Here is a 14,733-nt window from a genome sequence, read left to right as displayed (position 1 = left end):
ATTAATTCATCACTTAACATAAATAAAATCCTAAGCCAATTAAGTATCTGCAAGCAGTTTTCATTTAAATTAACTAAGTTTTCATTAAATTTAATCCACTCTTCCTGATACTCCTCCTCCTTCTGGTCACGGACTCTTCCAGGCAGGTCGGCCAGCTCCAAAAAATCCATCATCTTCATCTGCCATTCTTCCACCGTTCATTATTAATAATAGTATTTATACCCCACCCATCTAGCTGGGTTTCCCCAGCCGCTCTGGGCGGCTTCCAGCAAAATATTAAAATACAATAATTCATCAAATATTAAAAGCTTCCCGGCTCCCTGGGAGAAAAGGCAAGTGGTGACATGACAGAACTATAAAATGATGCATGGAGAAGGTGGAGAGAGAAAAGTATTTCTCCCTGTCTCATCATCATCATCATAATTTATTATTTCTACCCCGCCCTGTTTCCCCAGCCACTCTGGGCAGCTTCCAACCAAATATTAAAAACACAATACAGCATCAAACATTAAAAACTGCTTTCAGATGTCTTCTTAAAAAGTCAGAGAGTTTATTTCTTTGACATCTGGTGGGAGGGTGTTCCACAGGGCAGGTGCCACCACTGAGAAGGCCCTCTGTCTGGTTTCCTTCCGCCAGCCCATGTCTGGGGGTCTGAGCAGGGCCAGGTTTAGGTTTGATGAGGCCCTCAGCTACTGTAGGTAATGGGGCCCTTTATATGTCCAGCTGTCTTTTGCCAACAAATTGTCGCTGTTTTTTGTGTTGAAGAGTGCTATATGGTAATTTATGGACCTAATAGGTATCTAAAGCCATTCACACATAACAAAATATGTATTTTATCAAAGTACCGTATTTTTTGCACCACAACACTCACTTTTTTCCTCCTAGAAAGTAAGGGGAAATGTCTGTGCGTGTTATGGAGCGAATGCCTGCGGGTGGCGGGGGGGGGGGGATCTGCTGCAGTTGTGAGCAGAGGATCCATGGTTCCCCTTCCTTCCCTCCTCCGTGGTTACAAAGCATGGATCCACATGGATCCTCAGGATTTTTGCATTGGGCTACTCCAAACTCACTGTCAGATCACATGTCTGTGGCCACAGCATGAACCACAAAAATCATATATCCACTATTTCGTTTAGAATTTTTTTTCTTGTTTTCCTCCTCTAAAAACTCTGTGCGTGTTATGGTCTGGTGCGTGTTATAGAGCGAAAAATACGGTAATTGTTGAGCTGAAATACAATTAAGAAGTATATTAATAGTGAAACACAAATAAGAATTTTTTGGGGGCCCCCAAGAGAGTGGGGCCCTAAGCTATAGCTCATTTAGCTTATGTGTAAATCCAGCACTGGGGCTGAGCACCACCAGGCCAGTGTGGGGGGCTGAGCTGCTCCCGTGCCCAAAACCGCCTGGGGCTCCATTGCAGCAGCATGGCATCTCCACAGAACTACCCCGAAAGAAGGACAGACAGAGCATGTTGGCTCCTTTGCAGAGGCTGCCAGTCATGTCAAAGGAAATCATTAAAGTTGATGATACAGGAAGTCTGCATCGTTTTAAGTTCTTTGCCTCCTACCCGGGACCTCCTCGTCCTCACTTGGGATGCGACCCCTCAGGCAGGTCAGAAAGCATCTCAGCAGGAATACAGCTGGCAAGGAGGCAGCCTGTGCGGTTTGGAAGCGTTTCCCTTGTGGATCTACAAAGCATATCTGCAGAAATTGCCCTGCCAACTTAGACAGTGACGACAAACAGTGTCAGCAATCCCAAGAAACAAAAGCAGTGGGCTCATTTTGTTACAGCGAAGGTTTAAGCCGTTCGGCCTTCAAGCGTCACTCGGGGTGACATCATTCTGTGTAATTCCTGTGACTGCCAAAGCAGTTTCAAATTCAGCTTTTCTTGGCAAAGAGCATGGGTCACCATGCCACAGAAGCGTAAACATGGCCTTGGGTATTTAATTATCAGGAACATTTTGTATAGGCCACTTTTGAAGCATAGCTTGGTCATTACACAGCGGAAAACACAATGCAAAAACAATAACATCAGTATTAACAATCTCTGTAATACTGGTCTGCCTTACAAGGGCTGTCACACGGATTACTGAAATGTGTGTGCTTTGAAGCCTTGAAGTATATGTTAAGGATAGACAACAACAAAGAGCAGCGTGTCTTGAAAACTGAAGGACGGAATCATTTATTTTGCAAACACAAAATTAAACGTATTAACAATTTTTATTAAAATGTGCTATTACCCAATTCACGTGACACGTGGTAATTAGTTCATGCTGCCGGGCAGACTGGTTAGTTTATGGTGGTTTAAGGAGGGCATTTTAAAGTATTACCTATCTACTTCACACTCTCACAGTGGTGCTTAAAATCTAAACAAATTTTGGAGTGGGGTCATTGAGGGACACTAAAGGCTTAGGTTGTGCAAACTGCACACTCAAGGTATGTGTCTCTGCCACCAGTTGTGTAGGTCTGTAATGTGTGTTAGTTGTTGTGCTAGAAAGATACAAATGAGCGCGTCCCAAGACTGGTAGTTTGAAATTTGGTTGGCTTCTAACACAGTAGCTCCCACATCTCTTTCCATTTTGCCCCGCTGCTGCTATTATTATTATTATTATTATTATTATTATTATTATTATTATTAAATGTATACACAGTCCTTTGGAATATAAGAACCTTGCAGCTGGATCAGGCCAAGGGCTTGTTGAGTACAGTATTTTCTTCTCACAGCAGCCAACCAGATTCCTGAGACACAGATTTCACTGCTTTTTCCCAGATTTGCCGCCTGGACCTCCGTGCTTGACTCTAAATAGACTGTGCAGTTAGTTACATGACCTAACATGGGAAGGGGAGGCAAGAGACATGGCATCCCTGCAGCAGTCCTTTCTAAAATGGTTTGTGAAAACCACAGCAGTGTCTCCCCCCCCCACACACACCTGGTCTGGCCACCCCCACCACTAGCATCTCTAGAGCTCACTGTCGAAGGGATGAAAAAACAAGCAAATGATGAGACCAGTCTTATTCTGGGTATCTCTTATCTTCACTCTGTCTTTTATTACAAATAAATAAATCACCAGTGGAACCATGTTTCTCTAGGGCAAAGTAGAACTGGGCAAGGAACCCAAGATCAAACACCTGGTTCCTTCCTGTCTTACACAGGCGTGAAAAGAAAGGAGAGGCTCCATTTTACAACTGGGAAGGGGTTTTTTCTCCTTCCCCACAGATCCAGGGCAAGACTGAGGTCGCCTCCTGCCCATGTCAACTTCTTGTGCCACCACAGTAGCTGCAGCAGGAGTGATGCTCAGTCATCTTTGTTAAGAGCAGCTGCCAGGAGTACAGTCTCCGCTGGGTCCCACATGAGAGAGGCCCTTGTCTCTTGGTGCCACAGGGCCAGCTGCCTTGCCACCCTCGGTCACTTTGCCAGTCCAGTCAGCAAAGGCCGCGAGACCCATGTCTGACCACTACAGAGAGACAAGCATGTTCAGGACCATCAAACCAGCCTGCCCAAGGCCATCTCCACATCGGGGGGGGGGGGCGGTGAAGGTCTTCCGCATCCTCCTTTGGATCACAGAGATGGCATTCCTAGAGGAGTTCCAGGCGCACAAGGTGGTCCTCCCCTGGCAAGGATGGTGGCGCTAAGCTGCCACCTGCTGGAGCAGCAAGTTCTTCTTGTAGCAGGCCAGGCTGCAGAGTGGCACCCCAGTGAGGGAGCAGGAGTACCGCTTGAGGTTGGGACACCCCCCGACTCCGCAGGGGGTGGGCAGAGGCACGGCAGGCGGCAGGGAGGGCAGCAGAGGTGCAGAGACCCCCAGAGGGAAGGAGACCGTGATCCCGTCGGCAGCGTTGCGGTAGGAGACCATCGGGGCGGCGGCTGCTTTGGCCTTGCGCTCCCGCAGAGTCTTCACCTTGGCCTTGCTGGTCTTGGTGAGGCGCTCAATGGTCTGGTTCTTGTTCTCCTCCGCCTTCTTGGCCGCCTGGAGGCGCCGCTTGCGAGCGCGCTCCTCTCGCTTCACCAGCATCTCCTCCGTCAGCTCCTTGGCCTTGTAGCCCATCGGAAGCTCCAGCAGCGGCTGGCTCTGTTGCTTGTGCAGGAGGGCTTTCTGGAAGGCAGGGAAAGAAAGAAAAAAAGAGAGCGTGCAGGACCAGTGAAGAGGCTGGCAGCCAGCAAGGCCCAGCAGCAACTATCAGGCGTCACGGAGATACAACTCTGATGGTAGATTTTATTGCATCAATGGATGAGGTTGAATCCTGACAGGACAGAAGTACTGTTTTTGGGGGACAGGGGGCGGGCTGGTGTAGAGGACTCCCTGGTCCTGAATGGGGTAACTGCGCCCCTGGTCCTTCAGGGGCGCAGCCTGGGAGTCATTTTGGACTCACAGCTGTCCATGAAGGTGCAGGTCAATTCTGTGTCCAGGGCAGCTGTTTATCAGCTCCATCTGGTATGCAGGCTGAGACCCTCCCTGCCTGCAGACTGTGTGGCCAGAGTGGTGCATGCTCTAGTTATCTCCCGCTTGGACTACTGCAATGCACTCTCCGTGGGGCTACCTTGGAAGGTGACCCAGAAACTACAACTAATCCAGAACGCGGCAGCTAGACTGGTGACTGGGGGCGGCTGCCGAGACCGCATAACACCGGTCCTGAGAGATCTGCATTTGGCTCCCAGGATGTTTCCGAGCAGAATTCAAAGTGTTGGTGCTGACCTTGAAAACCCTAAACAGCCTCGGCCCAGTAGACCTGAAGGAGCGTTTCCCATCATTCTGCCTGGACACTGAGGTCCAGCGCCGAGGGCCTTCTGGCGGTTCCCTCATTACGAGAAGCAAAGCTACAGGGAACCAGGCAGAGGGCCTTCTCGGTAGTGGCACCCACCCTGTGGAACGCCCTCCCACCAGATGTCAAAGAGATAAACAACTACCTGCCATTCAGAAGACATTTGAAGGCAGACCTGTTCAGGGAAGTTTTAAATGTGTGACATTTTAATGCATTTTTCATCTTTGTTGGAAGCCGCCCAGAGTGGCTGGGGAAACCCAGCCAGATGGGCGGGGTACAAATAATAAATAATTATTATTATTATTATTATTATTATTATTATTATTATTATTACAAAACAGAGAGCATGCTGGATCAGGCCAGTGGGGGCCCATCTTCTCCATCATCATCATTATGGCTGAAGGGTTTCTTGTGGGACACCAACAAGTAGCACCCGAGCCCAAGAGCATCTCTCCCCTCCTGTGGTTTCTGGCAGCCAGGATTCAGAAAGTCTTCTTGCCTCCCACCATGGAAGTAGAGCATCACCGTTGTGAGAACAGGATGCTGGACTAGATGGGCTCTGGCCTGACCCTGCAGGCTTTTCTTAGGGGCTTACCGGACCGCCTCTCCCGGTATGCCCCACGGAGGACCTTAAGGTCCATAAATAGCAACACCCTAGGGGTCCCAGGCCCTAAGGAAGTCAGATTAGCCTCAACCAGATGCAGGGCCTTTTCAGCACTGGCCCCGGACTGGTGGAACGCTGTGTCTCATGAGACCAGGGCCCTGCGGGATCAGATTTATTTCCGCAGGGCCTGTAAGACAGAGTTGTTCCACCTGGCCTTTGGCTTGGAATCAACTTGATCCCCTTCCCCTCTTTCCTTTTCCTTTCTCCTTCTGTGATGGAACTCCTATTTGGAGACTTCCCTGGCTTTTTTCTGGCCCACGTAGGACCATTCTCGATAGTTATCCTTGGTGAAGACTTGACGTTTTCATCCCCAAAAAGTTTTTGATTCAGGTTTCTACTAAAATTTAATGTTGCTGAATTTTAATGTTGTACTTAATCTTGTTTTTAAGTTGTATTTTTATCAATTGTTTTTACCTGGTGTTATCCGCCCTGAGCCCGGTCTTGGCTGGCGAGGACGGGGTATAAATAAAATTTATTTTATTATTATTATTATTAGACACTAGTGGTGGGATGGGGCTTCCTGTAAGGAGGGAGAGCAAGAACAAATTCCTGCTCCCACCCCAAGCAGAAGCACCAGTCCCTGACAGACTGAAATTAGAAGCCCCATCTCCCACGCAGGCAGGGAGCCACAGTGGAAGCAAACCTGATTTGGAGGCTGAACACTCTCACTCCTAAAGGAAATACCGTAACAACTCTCACTTTCAAGACAGATCAAGGTCATGGATACTGCTATTTGATCTGGCTCCGTTTTCCTTCTGGATCAAGTATTCCACCAGTTTAAGCTGCCCCAGTGTCCTTCGGGGCCTCCCAGGCATCACGTAGCACATTCACTCTGGGAGCAGAGCACCAAAGCCTTCCTCCGCTTCCCCAGCGCGGAGCCCCGTCCGTGCTCCCTAGCGAGGGCTGCCATAACAGCTTCCTCCTCCTTACCTGCCGGGCTGTGAGCAGGGATTCGTCCACCTCCTTCTTGAGCTCCCCGTTGTCATCCAGCTCCCCGCGCTCCAGGGCATCCAGCCAGCGCTGCTCCTCAGTATCGAGTTCCGGCAGGGGAGACGGCTCCAGATTACTGTCCTCATCTGCGTTTGTGTGCAAGGAAAGTTTGCCTTAACTTTGAGTTGCAACACTGGAGAACTGGGGGTGGCGGAGGCATCTTATATCACTGCTCCACCTGCACCTCCCATATCTACTGCCAGGGCTGCGAGGGACAGCAGTAGCAGCTGCCCAGGAAGGACAGCCCAGCCTTTGTGGGACTGACAGCCAGCTGCTTCAACAGCCAGGGGATTCAGCTGAAGAACGGGATTTGCTGCAACACCAGAGAACGTTGGGATGGGGGCTTTTTATGCACCTTTGCCCTGTTTTAGTGACTATTGTGTCACTGCCTGTTTTCTTTCGTTATAAAAGTTTAAGCCACCTTGGGAAATTTGGTTAGTAAGCAGGGTATAAATACTCCTAAAGAATGAAGCTACTGTTAATGAGAGTAGAACATTCTCTGCAGTCTTATAGGCAATCACAAGATGACGTTTCAGTTCATTTTGGAAGCAAGTGACAAACACACTGGGGCCATAAAGTAACAGAAGGAAACTTGGGAGCCACCCAGAGTGACTGGGGAAACTCAGCCAGATGGGCGGGGTATAAATAATTTTATTATTATTATTATTATTATTATTATTATTATTATTATTATTATTATTATTATACCATGACTGAGTGCCTTGCTGTTTTGCAAGTTTAAAGTGGTTTCATACTCTAACTGTGTTTATGGCCATGACCAACCCGTCGTGATCAGGCAGCTAACCTTCCTGTCCTCTTTTGGGAACCATATTGCAGCACAGCCTTGTCACCTTACTAAATAAGCGGCCCTACAGCTGAACTAGCTAATGTAGAGAAAGAAACCACACTTCTATACACCAGCAAATCTAGAGGAACTCCAGGAGCTCCCTCCAGCTGTGGCCTATGGGTTTCCACTCACTTACCCAGCCATGCGCGATATTGTTCAATGGGCACCCCTTCCATCGGCTCATCCTCATCATCCACAACCATCAGTGGGGAGGGGGAACGCGGCCTCTCGGGAATGACGGTGAAGGTTGGCACACTGGGAAGACAAGAGGAAGCCAGTGAATTCATCCCCGTAAACTGGAGGACCCAGAGATTAGCCAATCCCAGCTCTGATGGGCGAATGGCTGGTAGGGAGGGGGTCTCCAAGCAAAGCAGTTATGGATCAGAAAAACCTGGAGGGCAGAACTGAGCTAAACCCCTCCTCCCTCTGAGAGGTTTGAGCATTTTCTAGAAACAGTGCAAAGTACTCTCATTTAAGCTGTGTGGCAAAGGTGGTTTCAACATCACTTGGAGTCATACGTGTTATCTGAATGGCTTCGATTTTACATATATGTTAGATATGACATGCACGTATGCCAGTGGTTTGCCTACAACTCCAAGAAATAAACACAAAGGAGTTCATTGCCCCCTTTCCCCCACCCCCTCGCCTCTGCTTGTCCCATTCTGGAGAATCTGCTCCATGCCTCTTAGTGCCCAGGATCTGTCCTCCAAGCTTGATCTTGAGCTTCAGCTGAGGCTTCGGCAGGGCAGCCAGAGGCTCCACTGCCGCCATGCCCGCATCCTCGCGGTGATGCCTCTTCTTGTGCTTCTTCTTATGCTTCTTGTGCTTCTTCTTGTGGGATCCATGGTTGCTGGATTCATCCTCATCTCCTGCGAGGGGGGGGGGGCAGAGAAAGCAAGCAGAACACCACGGCAGTCAGCTCAGCAGCTTCACAGTGCAACAGCCTCCCTTTTTAACCAAGCCTTTGGCTTTTAATTATCCGCAGCCTTTTAGAGTGGGTGGGCTGTTGAAATGTGTTCCCCCCTCTTTCTTGGTTTTCATGTCTGCATGCATTATGATATATGTGGAAATTGTTTTCCATTTGGCTGTGTACTTTTTGATGGGTTTTATTTATTGTTTATGATTTTTGTTACGTTGGTAATTGTGTAAATCTTGTCCTGTCGTGAGCCGCCTTGAGCACTGTTTTAACTATGGAAAGGCGGCATACAAATAAAAGGATGATGATGATTTTGGATAAATACAGGGTAAAGAACAGCTTCTATCCGTGGGCTGTTAGGCTGCTGAATGAAAAGATAAGAACAGGGCAACTGACTTTCGGGTTTGGTGCGTGTGCGTCAGTAAACGAGGGGAATTAAGACTAAGAGAGCTGAGTGGGGAGGTGCTCCTGTTATCTCACAGTACAGTGGTACCTTGGGTTAAGTACTTAATTCGTTCCGGAGGTCCGTTCTTAACCTGAAACTGTTCTTAACCTGAGAAACCACTTTAGCTAATGGGGCCCCCTGCTGCCGCTGCGCCGCCAGAGCACGATTTCTGTTCTCATCCTGAATCAAAGTTCTTAAGCCGAGGTACTATTTCTGGGTTAGCGGAGTCTGTAACCTGAAGCGTCTGTAACCCGAGGTACCACTGTATACAAGTTGTACAAGTGACAATAAAGTATTTCAATTCAATTCATGGTGATAATGCACGCTTGTTTGTTTGCCAAATCATTTTGCAAGTTGCTTTGAGTTCCCGTCGCGAAAAAGTGACTTATAAATTTAATAAAGCACAACAACGGCCTAGAACAGGCAGAGGCAAACTCCGGCCTTCCAGATGTATGGGACTACAATTCCCATCATCCCTGACCACTGGTCCGGTGAGCTAGGGATGATGGGAAGTGTAGTCCCGAGCATCTGGAGGGCCGGAGTTTGCCTCTGCCTGGCCTAGGAGCTGGGAGAGACCGGGGTTCAAATGACGCGGGCCCGCCCTACCTCGCCGGGCTGTTGTGAGGACCAGAGCCAGGCCCGCCCTTGGGTCTCCCGGGAGGAAAGGGGACCAGGCCCAGGCCGACCCGGAGGCCTCGGGGAGAAGCGCCTCCCGCCCCGGCCTCGCTCGGCTACTCACCCCGCGCGGCGCCTTCCATCCGGGCTCCGGCCTCCGCCCTCCGCCACGACTGACTCATCGGGCCGGCCCGCCAAAGACGCGGCGGCTTCCCGGGGGGACGCAATTGCGGACGGACAAGGCCCCGCGCGCTCAGCTGACGCACTTCCGCTCCACAGCCGGCGCGGCCAGAGTGACGTCACGCCATAGGCAGACTCAGTCACAGACTTAGTAAACTAGACTCGCGCAGGCTCGCTAACTTCCGGGTTCGTTTGACGATTAAAATCATATAGACTCATAAACTGCAGAGTGGGAAAGGGACCCAAGGGTCATCTAGTCCAACCCCGTGCCATTATTAATTTGCTATTAATTTATTAAATTTATATACCGCACACCCTATGGCCTTTTAAAATATGGCTTTTTTTTCATTAGCGGGACTGAAATAAATCCTGTAACAATATTTTTTTTAAACAAATTCTAGACCAAAGAGGCAGAATTGACTGTAAGGACATAAAAGTCAGAAGTTGAAGATTTAAAGTGCAATAGAAAGACTTGAAACAAAAAACTTGTTGCAGGGATGGAGGGAAGTCACAAGTTTGGCAGAGCAAAGAGTATATTTGTTTGTTATTGTAATAATAATAATAATAAATTTTATTTATATCCCGCCCTCCCCAGCCGAAGCTGGGCTCAGGGCGGCTAACAACAATCAAAAAATTGTACTGATGGAAATACTGTCTTATAAAAAGAAATTAATAAAAATTATTTTAAAAAATAAAAATAAAATATGGCTCTTTTGGGGGGGAGGGTGTTATTGGGTTGTTGTTTTTATTTTGATTATATAGTGGTTTTTATGTTGGTCTATAAATTCAATAAATAGTAATAATAATGAATCAAAGATCTCGGGGGGGTTTCACAGAATAAAATACAAGATACAAGCACAAGTGAATAATTCAGACAAAACAGCAAAACCATCTCCTCCTCACTGGAATGCGTTTGTTGCTTTTGACGCGGCTGCTTCTTCCTCCTTCTCTTCTTTCTGCCCTTCTTAACCAGCCTGCTTCCATGCAAGGGTGCAGCGCCTCAGAGGCTCCAGCCAGCAGCCAAGCGAGTCCCTGGCGCAGGATCTGCACTCGGCGCCTTGCCAGCTGACCGTCACCAGACACCACACCCAGAGCTGGAGTGGCGGTGTAGCCTTATTAGACTTTACCGATTGGTGGGCTCTGCGTTGCTCCCGCATGGGAGGAAGGAAGTCAAATGACACCGAGGTTTGGTTCAGAGAAAGAGTTCTTTATTTCGCCTCTCCAGAGCAGCAGAAAGGCACTTGCGTGGTCAGCCCACAGCAAGTCCAAAGAAATGAGAAATTTCATGCAGTATATATATCCTCCAGGCACCCTCTCCCCCCTTCCCCAGGAATCCAGCCACGTCAGCTCATACACGTAAGTTGACATCCATGAGCATAAACAGATATTCCTGTTCCTGCACTCTTGACCATAAAAGGGTGTTCCTGTTCCTGTATTCCTTATCTTGGGGTAAGAAGGTCACCAACTCTAAGAGCACTCCTGGCGCTGTTCCCGGGCTGACAAGGTCTGTGCGTCAGTGTGGTCAGGATGTAAGATAAGACCCAGATGTGCCATCCCTGCTCCACTCGGAACTGACAAGGTCATCCATTGCCGTCACGGACTGATGAAGGAGAGGGCTTTGAGCACTTCTTTATACAGCTGGGTTTCTGTTTATACATTGGCTCAAGAGCTCAGGTTAATGCGTTTTAGAAATGCTCCCTTGGAGAAGGAAAAATGGGGATTTTGGGGCCCGTTTCAGACTGACTGCACAGTCAGGTTTTGGGGTTTGGGAAACCCATTCCTTCACTGGCGGCCACGTTGCTCTGTTCCCCTCCAGGGGCCTCCATCTCCTCCCTTCAGCTGGTCTCTCCAGCCCCAACTGGCAGCAGCCACGGGGGAGAAGTGTATGGGATCCCCAGAGGCCATTTAGTCCAATACAGGAAGCCCAACTGAAGAAGCCCTGACAGGCGGCCCAGAAACCTCTGCTGAAAAAACCCCAATGAATGGGAGAGTTGGAAGGGACCCCCAGGATCATCTAGTCTGACCCCCTGCAATGCAGAAATCTCAGCTAGATCATACATAGCAGGCGGCCATCCAGCCTGTGCTGAGAAACCGCCAAGGAAGGAGAGCCTCCCACCTCCCGAGAAGTTCTGGTTTTTAGTTCTATATTGAATTTCTATAGTGCCCTTTGTGCAAGAATTACAGGGCAGTTTGCAGAAGAAAAACATAGACAGATACAAAATAAACTGTAATAAACAAAATCTGCCCTCATTCCCTTATGGGGGATGCAAGAGCCCTTATAGAGTCCTTTGTAGGTTCTCCATCTGTCGGAGAAAAGAACAGAGGCCAACCAGAGAATACTGAGAAGCAAAGCAGCTAGTAAGCCTGATCTTTATTGATCTGTTGCAACAGGGTGCTCCCCTCACACGCAGGAAAGGAGGAGGAACCCAGAACAAAGGTGTGCCTGCCCTTATATAGACATTTTAATTCCCTGCCCTGGAGCTCCAGAACACCCCTCCATACATCACACCTATATCACAGAAAAGGTGGTCTACAACAGAAATGTGAATGTTGATGTTTTTACTGTCTGCCAGGTTATCAGATAATGCCTTATCTGATTCCCTTTCCTGCTAGTCTGGCCATTCCTTTGAGATGGTGATTTCCCAATTCCTGAGACAATGGGAAGGTTCCCTCACCCGCTCCCTCCTTGCAGAGAAAACATTTGGTCAGTTTGGGAGTCAAAATGGTTTCAGGACGGTCTTCCTGTGCTGCTCCAGACATGTGGTCCACACATCTATGTCCGTGCTTGGTTGGCACATTTATGAACATTTATTATATATATAAAACCTTATTTTGTTTATTGCAAGGGAAAGTAGCCCTCAGGCTGACAGAGGTTTCCCACTCCCGCTTTCAGGGGGCGATGCAAGGAAAAGGCAGATTGGCTGGTGCTTCAGAAGATCCTGTTAGAATCAGAAACACCAGCACAGACTCTTTTCCGTTGCTGCTTTGCCATCACCCACCTGCCTGAGACTCAGGGAGGGCTTGGTCCTTCTTCACAGCATCCTTGAGGGGTGTGGCGTTTGACAGAGTTTCATCAAAGCAAACCTAAACCATTCCCTGTCCCCCATGAGGCAGGGAGTCCCACAGGCAGAAAATCCCCCTGTGCAGCCATCAGCTTCAAAAGAGGACAAATTCAGGAGGGCTGTCAGTGGCTCCTAGCCAGGACGCCTCAGCCTCCGCAGTCAGAATCTGACATGTTCCTGAATCCCAGTGGCTGGAAAAGTCAGGGGGGGGTGTTCTTGAGCTCCAATCCTGCTCTGGGGCTTCCCTCTGGCCCCTGGGGGAACAGGAGTCTGGCCTGATCCAGCCCAGGGCTCTTCTCAGTCTCCCTTTCCTGCTGGGCCCAGGCAGGAAGTCCCACTTGTCTGCCAAAGGAATATTCTGCTGCACCAAACCGGATGAGCAAACCCCAAAGGCCACCAGACCCCCCCAAAAAAAACCCCGCCTGTGGAGCGAGGCCGGACTCCGGCACAAGCCCAACAACATCCTGGCCAGGTGGACTCCCAGCAGAAGCCCCGAAAACAGAGATGAACGGAAACCCCACAATGCACACCTGTCTCCCAGGACGTTTCCGAGCACATTTCAAAGTGTTGGTGCTGACCTTGAAAGCCCTAAACGGCCTCGGTCCAGTATATCTGAAGGAGCGTCTCCACCCCCATCGTTCAGCCCAGACACTGAGGTCCAGCGCTGAGGGCCTTCTGGCGGTTCCCTCCCTGCGAGAGGCCACGTTACAGGGAACCAGGCACAGGGCCTTCTCGGTGGTGGCGCCCACCGTGTGGAATGCCCTCCTATCAGTTGTCAAGGAAATAAACAACTATCTGACTTTTAGAAGACATCTGAAGGCAGCCCTGTTTAGGGAAGGTTTTAATGACTGATGTTTTAATGTATTTTTAATCTTTTGTTGGAAGCTGCCCTGGGTGGCTGGGGAAGCCCAGCCAGATGGGCGGGGTACAAATAATAAATTACTGCTGCTACTACTACTACTGTCTGGAAGCCAAGCAGAGGGAGACTGGGTGCCCCCCCCCAGGTGCTGGGAGGCTCCTGCCCCCCAGGACTGACGCAACCACACAGGAAAGGGGCCCAGGAATCAGCAGGTGGTCTCAGAGCGGCAGCCGCAAAACTTGGCAGCGTCTCACTCTTGCCACCCAAATGCGACGCGGCAACCATCAGGATGATCCCAGGATCCCTTCCGATGATGCAAGAGGATGCTGTGGATGCGCCCCGCTCAGACCACCCACGTCTTGGTCTGATCCTGCATCCTCTAGAAAGAAGGAAACATCCCTGGGGCTCCCTTCTCGCCTCGCGTGGTGGAGCTGCTTGTGGAACGGGAAAATGTTTCAGGCTGGCTCTGAAACTGCAGATGTTGCTTTGCAGATGTTGTCCCCGAGGGACAGGCATTCTTCCAGAATCTGCTTCTTGATCCAGAGCCCCTGGAAGGAACCCAAAGGGCTACAAAGGCCACCCCACACGAGCCCCCCTCTGCCCCAGAACATAATAATCACAGAATTGTATTGTTTTCATATTTATTTATTTCCCACCTTTCCCCCAGTCTGGGACGCAAGCCAGCTTACACAGATAAAATAAAACAAGCCAAAAATATTTAAGATATAATCATTAACGTGTGAAGAAACACTAATAGAATTAAATTAATATAATAAGATTCATTTAAAACACAGGCAGGAAAGATAAAACATCACAGTACCAGCCCTTTCCCCAAAAAGAGTTGGAATGGAAAGGTCTTCACTGGCTGGCAGAAGGACAGCAAGGAGGGAGCCAGTCTGACATCTCTAGGCAGGAAGTTCCAAAGTTGCCTGCGAGAAGCCACCACCAAGAAGGCCCTGTCCCATGTCCTGTGAGGGGGGTGGGATTTCAGAGGCTGAACAGGTTCCTATAAGGACAGATGGTCTTTCAGGTAGCCTGGACCTAAGCTTAAGGATTGTTGATTTGGGTGGGACCCAAAGGTTCATCTAGTCCAGCCCCCTAGAGCTCTTTTGTGGAAGTGATGGCTGGACCATAAAGAAGGCTGATCGCCGAAGAATGGATGCTTTTGAATTCTGGTGCTGGAGGAGACTCTGGAGAGTCCCATGGACTGCAAGAAGATCCAACCTCTCCATTCTGAAGGAAATCAGCCCTGAGTGCTCACTGGAAGGACAGATCCTGAAGCTGAGGCTCCAAGACTTTGGCCACCTCATGAGAAGAGAAGACTCCCTGGAAAAGACCCTGATGTTGGGAAAGATGGAGGGCACAAGAAGGGGAGGACAGAGGACGAGATGGTGGGAC

General features: G+C 49.3%; 1 protein-coding gene across 1 annotated transcript; it reads right to left on the bottom strand.

Moving 5' to 3' along the window:
* Nucleotides 1-3,011: 3,011 nt before the first annotated feature.
* INO80B (INO80 complex subunit B) lies at nucleotides 3,012-9,481 on the bottom strand. Its single transcript, XM_083629845.1, has 5 exons — nucleotides 9,359-9,481; nucleotides 7,941-8,127; nucleotides 7,395-7,513; nucleotides 6,352-6,497; nucleotides 3,012-4,090 (listed from the first exon to the last, which is right to left on the bottom strand). The coding sequence occupies exons 1-5, from the start codon at nucleotides 9,414-9,416 to the stop codon at nucleotides 3,626-3,628; spliced, it is 975 nt and encodes a 324-aa protein (XP_083485971.1). The 5' UTR covers nucleotides 9,417-9,481; the 3' UTR covers nucleotides 3,012-3,625.
* Nucleotides 9,482-14,733: the final 5,252 nt, after the last annotated feature.

This window comes from Podarcis filfolensis (genome assembly GCF_964270895.1).
Source record: "Podarcis filfolensis genome assembly, chromosome: 9".
In the NCBI taxonomy this organism is placed as follows: Eukaryota; Metazoa; Chordata; class Lepidosauria; order Squamata; family Lacertidae; genus Podarcis; species Podarcis filfolensis.
Note: the sequence above shows the minus strand (reverse complement) of the source record. Positions and strands in the feature narration are given on the sequence as shown.

What these genes read in the sequence shown, in the direction of transcription:
- INO80B (XM_083629845.1), bottom strand. Translation starts at nt 9,416, where the DNA reads ATGAGTCAGTCGTGGCGGAGGGCGGAGGCCGGAGCCCGGATGGAAGGC. An exon ending in CAGATCCTGGGCACTAAGAG is followed by an intron (nt 7,514 to 7,940) that starts GCATGGAGCAGA and finishes TTGTCTTCCCAG; the next exon opens with TGTGCCAACCTTCACCGTCA. An exon ending in CCCTGCTCACAGCCCGGCAG is followed by an intron (nt 4,091 to 6,351) that starts GTAAGGAGGAGG and finishes CCTGCCTTCCAG; the next exon opens with AAAGCCCTCCTGCACAAGCA.